The 14,497-nt window shown below is 39.2% G+C and overlaps 1 protein-coding gene across 2 annotated transcripts in view; it reads right to left on the bottom strand.

Annotated features, from left to right (window-relative positions):
* Positions 1 to 14,497, bottom strand: part of GFRA1 (GDNF family receptor alpha 1) — a 341,102-nt gene that overhangs the window by 41,759 nt on the left and 284,846 nt on the right. For both annotated transcript variants that reach the window (XM_070752647.1, XM_070752648.1), the window contains 2 exons: positions 11,589 to 11,723; positions 859 to 1,037 (listed from right to left, as the gene is read on the bottom strand). In XM_070752647.1, the coding sequence (XP_070608748.1) occupies positions 859 to 1,037; positions 11,589 to 11,723 (314 nt within the window). The remainder of the gene's footprint in view (positions 1 to 858; positions 1,038 to 11,588; positions 11,724 to 14,497) is intronic.

Below are 14,497 nucleotides of genomic sequence, written 5' to 3'. Positions count from 1 at the left end.
TTTTATGGAAGGCAAAGAGGGTGGGGGCAGTGTGAATCTCCGGAAGAAGCTGATTCCAGAAGGCCGGGGCCCCTGCAGAGAAGGCTCTTCCCCTAGGTCCCGCCAACCGACATTTTCTAGTTGACGGGACCTGGAGAAGGCCGACTCTGTGGGACCTAACAATTATGAATTATTTATAGTCTAATGCTATATAACACAGATGTTAAACCTGTTGTGTCACATTACCGTCACGTGATGTATGACAATTTTTTTTCTTGCAGAGTTAGGGTGGACATTTTTTTTAAAATTATTATTATTATTATTATTATTATTATTATTATTATTATTATTTATTAGATTTGTATGCCGCCCCTCTCCGTAGACTCGGGGCGGCTCACAACAATAACAAAGACAATGTAAGAACAAATCTAATAATTTAAAAAACACTAAAAACCCCATGATAGCCTGCCCATGATGCATACAGTCCACAGGGCGCCAGTTTGACACCCCTCATATATATGGATCAATTATGGTTTTTTTTTAAAATGAAATGTCTATAGCAATGACGTTAACATGAGTTACGTGATCCAGCCACTTATTTTAACTTATCCATTGAGATTGTCAAATTCATTTATAAATTTATTACAGTTAATGACCCATCCTGCTTTATGGAACGGGTTGATTCCAGTATTATAAAATCAGAACTAATCGGCTTAACATAATATTTTGGATGCATCTTTCTAACAATATATTACGAAGCATGACACAGAAAAGAGGAAGCTTGGATTTTTTGATATACATGAACATTTAGCAAGCGCATGCATTTTATCTGTTTGACAACCCTCTCCCCCTCCCAATTTTTAAATAACTATTTCTTACCTTGATGTTGGCACAAGCTGGCGAATCATTATTAGTAGGTATTTCATTGTTGACATTCTCAGAGTCATACGTCTTTGATCTGTACACTGTTGTAGTTAAAGCTGTGGTGGTTTGGACAGGTAGGAATGGTTGCCACACATTCACATCTGTACCATTGCCAAAAGCCTGAATTGCACTTTCTGTAGAAAAAAGTCACAGCAATTTCTTAAATAAGCAAATAGCTTTTCCTTTTTCCATGTCCCCTCACTCCTTAACAAACAGAAATTATAATAATAATAATAATAATAATAATAATAATAATAATAATAATACCTAATAAACTAATAAAAGAAAAAAAACTCTTTGGAATTAACAAGAACGAAAGGGCTACAATTCATGGTTTCTGAGTCAAGTTATGAAGCAGTTGAATGTCATGTCTTTCTCTTGTATGTTGTGGTTGTCTCCGGCCCAGCTCCTGCCCCAGGGAATGGGGAGGTGGATGCAGGGGAAACTTCGACATGTCACAGGCCTGTGTCATTGCCGACAGAATCAGTTCAGAGTTTAGTTTCCTCAGACAAAGAAGAAGGTGGGAGTGACTCAGCAGAGGAGGGCTTGGCACACAGCCCAGGCAGTCACTCTCCCTTATCTTCTATTGCTTCAGATGATGACATTTTGGACCCATGCAAGCACAGAATTATGCGTAGAAGACACCAAGTAAGAACATATTACAGGAAATAAGGGAGGCCACCTGTGTTTGGGTGGGGCTCCAGTAATTAGGGCTGCTGCTATAAATAGCAGCATGTGGGTTTGGGCCATTGTGGAAGAATATCTGTTCGCAGTTGTCAGGAATCTTGTGTGCTGGACTTTGTTGCTTTTTCACACCTTTGAAACCAAAGCAGAGCAACGTGCGTATGTGTCTCACTTCGTTGGAAGAAGAAGAGGTGTGAAGTTTCTCCACAGCTGCTGGCTAAGTACTTAATGACTGCTTAAGGGACATTGTACAGACTACCCGGTTGTTTTGGGAAGAGTGCTCTTTGCAATACAAAAAGAGTGCTTAGTTTATTTTGATTTTTGTGATAAAGAACATTGTTTCGAATTTTCAAACATGTGTGTGTCTGAAATTTGCACCCTTGAATTTTCAGGAGGCTCCTATCAGAGAGCCCGGCAGAACACTTGTATAAACTGACTTGTTTACAATGAAGTGGTAAATGTCCCAAAGGTGCTTTTTCAAAAGGCAACTGGACTTTCTTGTTTTTCTTTGAAGACATTTCACTTCTCATCCAAGACACTTCTTCATGGTGGGGTATGCTCTGCATGGTGCAGGAGTGTGAATGGATTTCCACAATAAAATGCAGATTATAGGAATCATTTGCATTTCAGTTTAAGATGCAGACCACACAGAATCATCCCCACACACTGTCCCTGACAGTGAAGGGACACAGGGCATAAAAATGCTGCAGAAGGCTCCACATGCATTTGCAATACCCAGATGACCCAGAGGAACCAGATAAACCTCCAAGTGGCCTCAACAACTCTTTAAAAGAATGCAGACGGTTAGTTGTATGCAAGGAATACAAATCCTTCCATTCCTCGCCATCCAGTCAGAGCTAAAGAAGCTTCTTGGAAGAGAAGTGAAACATCTTTAAAAAAAACCAATAAAGTCCAGTTGTCTCTTGAAAAAACACCTCTGGGGCAACCATGACTTGAATGACCAAGAATCTCCATAGATATTTAGCTAAGTGTTAAATGATAATTTTATTAAACTGTTCATTTATAATCATAGTACTGCTGAGACAGGACTATGGGATAGAAAATCCCACTTAGCAATATAAGTAGAAAAACCCCTAAAAACATTTTTAAAACTTTAAAAAACATTTTAAAAATAAATTATACCATATAATAGCAATAGCATTTAGACATATATAGTGTTTCACAGTGCTTTACGGCAGAGGTCCCCAACCTTTTTTGCACCAGGGACCGGCTTTAAGCTAGACCAGTTTTCCATGGCCCGGTGGGGGGGGGGGGCTTTGGTCATATGGGGGTGGGGTTATGGAGGGGTGGAGCCAGGGCCGCCATCAGGAATTTTGGGGCCCCATACAGCCTAAGTGTCTGGGGGCCCCCCTCCCCGCCATTTTAAAACTACTTTATTTTGCGACATACCAATTATGTATGAAATTTACCTTATTTGGGGAGGGGTGAAAGGGGAGAGTAAGAGAGGAAGGAGTGAAAGAAGGGAATGAGGGAGGAAAGAAGGGAGGAAGGAAAAGGAAAGCAAGAAATGGAGGGAGGAAAGGAAGGAAGGAAAGAAAGAAAGAAAGAAAGAAAGAAAGGGGGAAGGGACAGGAACAGAGGAAGGAAGCAAGGAAACTTATGAAAGGGGAGAGTAAGAGAGGAAAGACTGAAGGAAGGGAGGGAGGGAAGAAGGTAGGAAGGAGAAAGAAAAGAAGAAATAGAGGAAGGGAAGGTAAAAGAGAGAAAGAAAAAGAGCAAGAAAGAAAGCAAGAAAGAAGGAAAGAGAATGAAAGAGAAATAAAAATAGAGAGGGGGAATGAAAGAAATGGAAGGAGGGAAGGAAGGAGAGAAAGAAAGAGAAAGAAAGAAAGCAAGAGAGAGAAAAAAGAATGAAAGAGCAAGAGAGCAAGAGAGCAAAAGAAAGAGAGAAAGAAAGAAAGAAAGAAAGAAAGAAAGGCAACTTCAAAGAAAGGCTCACTGAGCATCTCTCACTCTCTTTCTGTCCCTCTTTCTTTCTCTCTCTTCCTTTCTATCTCTCCTCTTCCTTTATCTCCTCTCTCTCTCCCTCTATCTTTCTCTTCCCCCTCTTTCCCTCTCTCCCTCTCTTGCTATCTATCCCCCCTCTCCCTCTCTCTTTCTCTCTCTCCCTCTCTCTCTTTCTCCCCCCTCTCTTTCTCTCTCTCCCCCCTCTCTCCATCTCTCTTTCTCCCTCTCCCTCTCTTTCTCTCTCTCCCCCCCTCTCTCCCTCTCTCTTTCTCTCTCTCCCTCTCTTGCTATCTCTTTCTCTCCCCCCTCTCTCCCTCTCTCTTTCTCTCTCTCCCTCTCTTGCTATCTCTTTCTCTCTCTTTCTCCCCCCTCTCTCCCTCTCTCTTTCTCCCTCTCCCTCTCTTTCTCTCTCCCCCTCTCTCTTTCTCTCTCTCCCTCTCTTGCTATCTCTTTCTCTCCCCCCTCTAATTCTCTCACTCCCTCTCTTGCTATCTCTTTCTCTCTCTTTCTCCCCCCTCTCTCCCTCTCTCCCTCTCTCTTTCTCCCTCTCCCTCTCTTTCTCTCTCTCTCCCCCTCTCTCCCTCTCTCTTTCTCTCTCTCCCTCTCTTGCTATCTCTTTCTCTCTCTTTCTCCCCCCTCTCTCCCTCTCTCTTTCTCCCTCTCCCTCTCTTTCTCTCTCTCTCCCCCCTCTCTCCCTCTCTCTTTCTCTTTCTCCCTCTCTTGCTATCTCTTTCTCTCCCCCCTCTCTCCCTATCTCTTTCTCTCTCTCCCTCTCTTGCTATCTCTTTCTCTCTCTTTCTCCCCCCTCTCTCCTTCTCTCTTTCTCCCTCTCCCTCCACTCACCCATCCCGGGGGTCTTTTTCGGACTTCCCAATCCAAGTCACGCAGCCTTGCGGAGCTCCTGGTGGTCTCTCATCCCCGAATCAGCCAGGTAAACACGGCCCCCTCTTCCCTGGCCCGAAACCAGCGAAGGTTGGGGGAATTTCTGCGCAACCCCGGCCACTTTCGGGGTTAAATTCCTCTCCCCGCCCTCTCCGCACCTCCGAAGGGAGCAGGGCAGCGTTGCTGGGCTGGCCAATTCTGGGCAGGGGGTGAATTCCTCCCGGGGGGGGGTGGAGGTGTGGATGTGTGCGTGCGCCCGGAAGGCGTCCGAACTTTGCCCGGCGGAGCTCTGCAAACACGAGGCAGGGAGGGAGGGAGGCCGTTGCTGGCCAACGGGCACCAAACAGGGCAGGGCTCCATGGGAGGGGAGGGGGCACCTCGCGGCTGGGGGCTGCCTGGCTTTGTGAGTTTGGCTGGGGGGGGAGTTAGGAAGGTCCTACTTCTCCCCCCCCAGCCAAAAATTCAAAGCCTATCTGCTGGATACGGGCGATGAGTGGGACAGAGCGGCGCGGAAGCCTCTTGCAGCAGCTGCCACAGCCACCGGCTTCGGCGCCGCTCGTCCCGCTCATCGCCCGTATCCAGCAGATAGGCTTTGAGTTTTTGGCTGGGGGGGGAGAAGTAGGACCTTCCTAACTCCCCCCCAGCCAAAATCACAAAGCCAGGCAGCCCCCAGCCGCCAAAGGAGCCTCCTGATTCTCCCCGCCCTGCCTGACGCCCCACCCTGTCCTGCATAATGTCCTCTGCCGGGAGGGCAGCGCCGCCACGGACCGGCTGGAAAACCCCAACGGCCCGGTCCCGGTCCGCGGACCGGCGGTTGGGGACCTCTGCTTTACGGCATTCTCTAAGGTGTTTACAGGGTCAACATATTGCTCCCAACAATTTGGTTCCTCATTTTACTGACCTTGAAAGTATGAAACAACTAATATAAAGGATGGAAGGCTGAGTCAACTATCTTAATTAAGAGAGTAAAGGTATCTAATGCTATTAACTCTAAGATACAAACAAGTTCATACTAATACAGATTATGAATGCAAGTTTTGGAAGTTGCAAATAAACAGTGAATAATAGTATTATTTTAAAAATATTCCATGTATTTTACAAGAAAACAAACTCACCAGTTCCATGATGTTCATAAGTTAAAATATTAGTGACAAATTTATTTATAGAAATTCATTAAATTAATTAATTGACTGGTTAATTTTCTTTTCCCCCCTTTCAAGTCTTCAAACACAATGTGCATAATTAGGTGGAAATATTTGCTCACCCACAATACTGAACATGTAAAACTTGAAAGGTATAGTTTTTCATGGGATTAAATACTGCAATTAGGGCAAGAATAAATTGGTGTTTATTTAAAAAAATAAATATAAATGAATAGAAAAACAGATTTTAATCATGTCTTTGGGGACTCAGCATGGATTTGGAGATTTCTTATTTGAAACTCATTGTATAAGAAATCAAAACAATTTCACTGGAGATCTGAGTATGGAAGCTATTAACACATTTCTTCCACAGTATCTAATGCTTATTATAAATCATTTTACTTTTGTTTACCTTGAAAAGATTACCTTCATTTTAACATTTTCAAAAATTCCAATAAAAGTAGAAAATAGACTTCAGATACAGACAGTTAATGAGAAAATGAAGCCAGGAAAAATGTAAAAGTTTTCATGCCTTGCACATTTTAGGGAAAATTAAAAGATGATAACAGTGGGTTTACAGATAGTTAACCTGAAGAAATAAACTAGCATGACATTACTCAAATGCCATTGAGCAAATTTTATGCATGTTTAAATATCCTTCTATTTAAAATGCAACTCCATATCTTTTGTGTGGGGAGAAGTGAACTCTTTTGGTGTGTAAAGCATATTTGAAAGAGATTTAAAATCAGGAAAAAATGGAAGGTTAACTATTGTATTTATATGAAGGGGTGAAAAATTCTGAATTTAAGAGCTTTTCCCAAATGAGAAGTAGATTAAAAATAACATAAGAAAGGAAGAAAAATCCTGTACAAGATACTGCCTAACCTTATTAACTCCAGTTGAAATAAATCCTACCAGTTCCACCTTCTCCCAAACTCTGTGAATATGACAAACATGTATGTACAGGGGGTGGACAAAAAAATGGAAATCCTTGACTTTTTGGCATCATAATGTTTGAACATGTTCAAATCAATCAAAACATGACTTATTTTAATGTTTAATGGAAGAATTAACAGCCATCACTATTTAGGACTTTTGGCCGACCAAATTCATCCTATGGTTCAAGAACTGTTTCCAGAAGGAGATGCCATCTTTCAACATGATAATGCATCAATCCATAGAGCAAGAATTGTTAAAGAATGGCACGAGGAACATTCTAATGAAGTTCAGCATCTCATCTAGCCACCCCAATCACCAGACCTCGACATTATTGAGCATTTATGGTCGATTTTAGAGATTCAAGTAAGAAGTCGATTTTTACCACCATCGACTCTAAAAGAACTGGAGGGTGATTTAACTGAAGAATGGGCTAAATTCCTTTGTATGAATCAATACCTCAGAGAACTGAGGCTGTATTTGCCACAAAAGGTGGACCAACACCATATTAAAACATATTTTGATCATTTTTCAAGGTGTTTCCATTTTCTTGTCCACCCCTGTAATGTCTTTATATAAATACTTACATATTACATACATACATGTTTGGAAGGAAGGAAGAACTGCTAGGATTTAATTCAGTTGATTAAAAATGACATACATGTGCATATTTCTATGTTTCTATATACCGGTATGTCTCTCCTTTTTAATCAACTGACTGAATATCCAATATTTAAGAATTGTGTTTCTGTGATCAGTAGGTCTTCTATTAGCTCATACTGTGTTTTCCCCAAAATAAGACGTACCCCGAAAGTAAGGCATGTCAGAGGTTTTTCAGAATTTGTTAATATAAGGCACCCCCCTGAAAATAAGGCGTAGTGGAGGAAAAACATACGGTACCGTAATATGCTTCCTTTCTTCCTCCTCCCTCCTCCATGCCTGGTTTTACTTAACCCCAAAACTGAGCTGCTTGGTAGCTGACAGGACCTCTGCCGCCGCAGATCTTACCACCGTGTATTCTGTTGGCTGCTGCGGGGGCAGGAGGTGCAATCTGGGCACCGCGACCGACAGAAGACATGTGGGCCGCCAGACAGCTGAGAGGCCCGGCGGAAGCAAAATTGGCAGCAGCGAAATCGGCGTTGGCATCGGAGGAGCAGCTCCCCCGCTGACCAGCCCAAACCGTTGGTCCCCTTTGCTGCTGCAGGCGGGTAGCCGCCCATCCGTCGGGCTGTCTTCTGCCTCCGGATCCGGAGGCACACCCATGGCCACCGAGGGTTCCTCCCCAAGTGGTGCCAGCGCCAAAAAAAGACGGGCCCGGCGAGGGGGCTGAACCTTGGCCGCCACTGCCCAGATTGCACCTCCTGCCGGCATGGCGGCCAACAGAAGACATGTGGGCCTGGCAGCGGTGAAATCGGTGGCAGCAAAATTGGCAGCAGCGGGAGCAGTAAGGCTCTTCAAGTGGAGCGTACCAACGCTCCAACAATTAATGGGGAAGAATCGGAATATAAGGCACCCCCCGAAAATAAGACGTAGCACAACTTTTGGAGCAAAAATTAATATAAGACAGTGTCTTATTTTCGGGGAAACATGGTACCAACTGTTATTCTGTTTCACTTATAAACACTTTCATGTTTAAGTTCACAAAATTTGCTTTTCTCTTTCCTACACAAAGAAAAGGTACTGAAAGAGAATGAATGAAGTGAAAAAAGGAGAAAAGTATTTTGGTAAAGAAAAAAACTAGGCAGATATACTGTATGGGGGAAAGGTATCTGAACAGGGAACGTAAAAGGAAATTAAGAATTCAAAAAAAGTAGTCATTGTCAAACAAGGCTAATCTTTAGGTTGAACTTCAGAACATGCTAGTTCAACATGCTATTTGTACTAATTTTTTTTTTACATAGTGCGAATTTTGCACATTCTCACACAATGCTATTTGCAAACATTTGCATTTTCAGACATTCATTTATTTACAAAGTGTCTTCCATTCTCAGAATATAAGATGATTTATACTCCTCTAATTCACATGAAATTATTTGGAAAGTGAAACCTCCACTTCCTATCAGATTAGTAACATGTCAGTGAGGATGCTAAGTTAGAATTAATATTTTGAGTCTTCAGTTTCAATATGCAGATAATGATTCACTTTGGTAAGCATCTCTGCCTCTTTGCCTAGACAGAGAGATACATGTAATATCTCTGCTGAGATTCTGAATTAGTTGCCTGTACCCTTGTGATAATTCTGAATGTGTTTTTGGCCCATATTTACAACAGAAGGAAAGTAACAGTTGGCCTAATTCAAGGAACATTTCTGATAAAGAAAAGTAAAATACTTGGGTGCAAAGATTTATGCATAAAAATGCACATCTGTCTTTGGTTATTGATTCCCAATTAAAAATCCCAAACTACCTCAAATAAACCAACACAACTGCATGGTTTTTTAAAAATACAATACCTTCCTTTCACGTATTAACTGAGTCATATTTTGGGTTTTCATATTTTGCACTATTATGAGTGAATCCATTTGGGTTGGTTTTCTGTTATATGAACCAGACTAATATGATCTTTCAACTATTATTTCAAAAAATTGTGGCTCCACTTTATGTGTGAACAAGGAATTATGCGTATTAAAGATAATTGTATCTTTTATTTAAAATAAAGGTTTACAAAAGTCATTCCATTAACAAAAAAAGGCAATGGAACATTAATCCCCTTCAGGGAAATGCTATTAAGGCAGGGACACCTTTAATTTCTTCCTAAGAAAAAGTCTTTGCCAGGTTAGATATAATTTTTCCTCACACTGTTCTCTAATGTCTTTGCTTTATCTTCATTAGCATTTTTATTCTAAAAGCAAAAGAACAATAGAAAAGGAATATTTCTTTTCAAAATTATGCAATGGCAATTGAGTTTCAAGATATTAAAGCAATTAAGAATGTTCAACGGGAGCTGAAGCTTCTCAAAATATACAGACTTTCTTATTAGAGAAAGAGATATTTAACCAAATTTAGATGGAAAATTCTTAAACCATGTCTCCAGCACTCAATTAGCTTTTTACATTTGATGAAGATCTCAAATGTACAGCTCAAGGCCATGGCTCCTGGGTAACATTTCCCCCTCATCCTGGAATTAATAGCTGAGTTTTAAAATAATAGCATTACGTACAGAGAATTTAAGTTCAGGAGTATTCTCTACTCTGGCATAGGTACAAAGAAACCTTGGAATGTGCAAAATGTTGGACATTTTCATCACCACTGTCAAATAGTTGCTTTCATGATACAGAATAGAAGAAGTGTCTTACTTTCTATCTGTATTCTGCTGCTCTTATTTTACCTAAAATGATTACACCTGGGACAACTAAAGGTAACTCCCTTTGGATTGTCCACACTAATTAACCAGAATTACATTTCTAGTGAGTCTAAAATGTTTAAGTCTTTTATTAGATATAAAAATATAATCTAATTTCTTGCCTGTTGCCTGTTTCTTTTTTTTCTCCCTGTTTTTTCCTGCTATTTATCCTATTTTTCCCAGGTAACTGCTTTGTTGTTTTCTGATATTTAATCAATAAACATCAAGCTATACTTTTGATACCTGTACTGAGTGTTGTGTAGGCTTGTTTTGGTTTAGATGTAGGGGCTGACTGGGAGTATACTGGGTGAAAACTTAAGCAAAAATTACCCACAGTAATTTTCCAACACAACACTGCATCATGATTAGTTTAAACTATAATTTGAGGAGACAATACAAGATCAAGAAGGATTGTTTGTAATACATTAAACACAAACAATAGTTTCTGACCCTGCTTTGTTTCCTAAACCTGATTAAAAACGAATGCTAAATTTCAATGCTTTAATTATGGTATGCTGAACAAGCCACAATAGTTTTCTAGCTCATAACTACAACACAAAAAGATGGATTCATATAGCAGACCAAAATAAAAACAAGCATCCAAATGTCAGGATTAGCAAATTCCTAAATTGGAGGAAAATAAGAGTCAACAGAAGAGGGCTTGGAGTTAAAACATTTGTAGGAGCATAATGACTCTAGGCTGATGACTCACTTCACTTTGTCCACTCCAGATCTGCTTGCTTGTCTCCTACACTAAATGTTAGCATTATGTGTGATTTTATACATAATATCAAATAAAAGCTGTTGGAAACACTAACCAAATATTTAAATGGAATAGCCATGCCAGAGGAGAAGATCTGAGTGCAGAAGCCTGAAAGAAGGTGATGATTTCAATTATATTGAAACTATCTTACTATTGTACATAAAGAGATATCGGTCAGGCACAAAAGACCAGAATTACACATGGGGTTTCAGTGAAACTGTTTTATTGCTCATGTCTATACTCAACTAATGGTTAGAACTATTTTGCTCTAAGTAAGGGTTAATGGGATTCAAGGAGGGTTGGACTTGGCTATATAGAGATACTATGCTGATTCTTCTTTTCACTTTGCCTCCAGGTTCTACCACTTCTTCTCCTGCAATAGGATATTGCTGAGCCTAATAATGTTATATTTAACAGGGAAACAAATGCCAAACCATATCACCATTTTAGAATACATTGTACAGTACTGAAATGCACATATTATATTAAATGCTTAAACAGAACCGCTATTAAAATCTTCCTATTTGATATTAATAATTCAAATTGGATTAATTTTTTGCACAGGATTTCTAAATACATGAAATATTTAAGAAATATTAGGAAATAAGTATTTCTTAATCAATGGTATGCACACCTCTAATATCATGCAGAAACAACTTCTTAAAAAAAAAAGTCACAGAAAGCAGACTTGAAATGATACCCAAATACAACAATTTTGGGGTACAGTTGTGGCTAGGGATTCTGAGTTGTTTAAAAAGAAGAACACAATATGTTGTGGACAATTTAGATTTATTTTTAAATCTTTAGAGAATATTTGCCTCCTTGGAATAAGAAGATAAAATAATCTTTGCATCTTTGTTATGTAAATAGATCTCATATTTGTAATTTCAATGTACATGACTTTATTGGCCTGGAATCATTTTATAGCACATAAAGGCATTTTATAAAGGTAACATAAAGGTACTCACTAAGGCATGAATTATCCTGGAAGAAATTCAGAAATTTCACACATTCTTCTATGTCATTGCCACTGCTGCCACAATCACACCAAGGTGCAACGCTGAGATTATTATAATTTAAATAATTTGGTGTCATAACTGTGCCTATTGGGAAAAAATCAAAAACAATATTTTCTGACCATTTTTAAAATAAATCAATCCTTACTGTATAAATACAAAAGGCTACTCAAAGATATAAAACAACATGTTTAAATGCAGATTGTATAAACATTCTGTTGCTACACACAACCCCCCCCAAATATTATACATAACATCAAATAAACGGAGTATTTAAAATTTCTATAAAGTCAGGTATTGCTAGATAAGTTAAAACTATTATAGATAATAATTCATACATAATAATTATAGCATAAAGAGATAGTAAAGAGGTAAAGTAGAGGGGCGGCATACAAATCTAATAAATTATTATAAAATTATTATTATTATTATTATACTGCAAAAACAGTTGTTCAGGAATACTGTATTGCAAATATAAATATATAAATGAATTTAGAATGGCATCAAAAGATATGAACAAAATAAAATATTATAAGAAAGACATTCTATTTCAATAAGCTCACAAAATATTGAGGCTGGGCTATAGAAATCCAGAAGTGAGAGTTGTCTATATGATTTCCAATAGCAATAGCACTTAGATTTGTAAACTCCTTCATAGTTCTTTACAGCACTCTCTAAGCGGTTTATAGAATCAGCCTATTGCCCCCAAACAATTTGGGTCCTCATTTTACCCACCTCAGTAGGATGGAGGGCTGATTCGATCTGCAAACTGCTGGCAGAGGGTGATCAGCAAACGTATCCTGCAGTACTGCACTCTAACCACTCCGCCACCATGGCTCTTATATTTCAATAACCTAGTACAGTGGAACCTCAAGATACGAACCTAATTGGTTCCAGGGGGAGGTTCGTAACACGAAAGGTTCGTAAGACGAAACATTGTTTCCCATAGGAAACAATGTAAAGTCAATTAATCCGTGCAACCAAAAAAAACCCCCGCAAAAAAACCGCTGCCGTCCGGCTGTGACCTTTAAAACAGCCGCGCGGCTTCCCAGCTGGGCTGGGGGGCTTCCCAGCAACCCCCCCAGCCCGGCTGTCACCTTTTAAAACAGCCGCGTGGCTTCCCAGCAGCCTCCGAATGGTTCAGAAAAAATTTGCCTCTTCTTACGAACTTTTTTCGTGATACGAACGCCAAACCCGAACTTCCAGGTTTGGCGTTCAGAGGCTGCTGGAAAGCCGCACGGCTGTTTTAAAAGGTGACAGCTGGGCTGGGGGGCTTCCCAGCAGCCTCCGAACGCCAAACCCAGAAGTTCGGGTTTGGCGTTCGTATCACGAAAAAAGTTTGTAAGAAGAGGCAATTTTTTTCTGAACCCCGGGTTCGTATCTTGAGTTGTTCGTAAGACGAGGGGTTCGTATTTTGAAGTACCACTGTATTCTTTTTCTTCATTTATTTTTATATAAATTGCATATCTTGTCTGTTACCAACATTTATTGTTCAAGACAATGAAAAAAATATGAATGAATAGTATAGTAACAGAAGTAGCATAGGTTAACAGTGTTAGAATAAGCAAGGTTTCAGTCATATTCAGTTCAAAACTTCGGAGATGTTTTTCTGTGTGTGGTTGTGTATATATGTAGCGTATATGTTAAATATGGTTTGATTAATTATGAAGGACAATATGGATCCAGCACTAAATGCTTTAATGCAACAGTGTAGCATATCTGAATCACCAGACTATTTGCAATATGTTCCCTATTATCTTGGTTTATTTAATTTGCTAGGACTCTTGGCTGAAATTATTCAAAAGAACTGAATTTCACAATGGAATTAACAGTTGTCGTAGTATGAATGGAAATCAATATGTATACAAGGGCATACTCACCAATTTCAGGATTTTGAATTGCTCTTTTGAATAAAATGGCAAACCTACACTGGATTTATTTGCCAATTCTGACAAACAACTCTAGTGATGATAACTGCCTACTTACTGTCTAAAGAAACTTGGCAAACTTCGGTAACAGAGCTTTTAACTAATGAATTGCAGGTGAAAGAATGCAGACAAACAAACAACTATTAATCAAAGCTTGATAAAAGATAAATAGGAAGGATAAATTAAAGAATGACCCTTATATCACATGCGTACCACAATCAGGAATAAAAAGTTCTCCCATTCAAATGAGTGCAACAATAACAGCTAAATGTTGTATCTAGAGCACAATTTATATAAGCAGAAATAAAGATATTCCAAATAGAACAAAGTTGATGAATACAAGAAAAGTGAGCTAATGTGAGAAACGCTTTTAAGGGCAGATTCTTCACATGATGTATTAAATAAGTCAGGCTAGAACCATTAACATAAGAATAAACTGTGTATATGTGTGCGTATTTAAAATCATATCTGTAAAAAGAAGAAATTGGAAGGCGTTTCAAAGTGTTTGCACACCTGGTCTGGCTCACCACATTGATTTTATAATCCATGAGGTATAGAGCAAACAGGATGTATCAAACCGCTCACTGTTGAACAAAATACAGAGCGGAATATTGCTGCCAAATCCACACGTGGTTTGATCAAAGTGATGATTGCAATTGTGACCCATTCAGGTGATCCATTTTGAAGATCACAAAGTTCACCAGAACAAAGAATTAAGTGTTCACTTAACATTTAACTAATGTGAATATTTAACTAAATTTATATTTATATGACTATATATTTTACATGGCTTTGTCTTGCTAGCAATGGTTAATCTAAATGAATTTATTGATTGATAAACTAAAGGATACAGTACTGAAAATAAAAAAGAAATGCAAGCAAATTGTGTGATTTTGGCATGAATAACTGCCAATATTTGAGCTGGAATACATA

This window comes from Erythrolamprus reginae, chromosome 5 (genome assembly GCF_031021105.1).
Source record: "Erythrolamprus reginae isolate rEryReg1 chromosome 5, rEryReg1.hap1, whole genome shotgun sequence".
Lineage (NCBI taxonomy): Eukaryota > Metazoa > Chordata > Lepidosauria > Squamata > Dipsadidae > Erythrolamprus > Erythrolamprus reginae.
The sequence above is the reverse complement of the archived record's forward strand: the minus strand, read 5'-3'. Positions and strand labels throughout refer to the sequence as shown.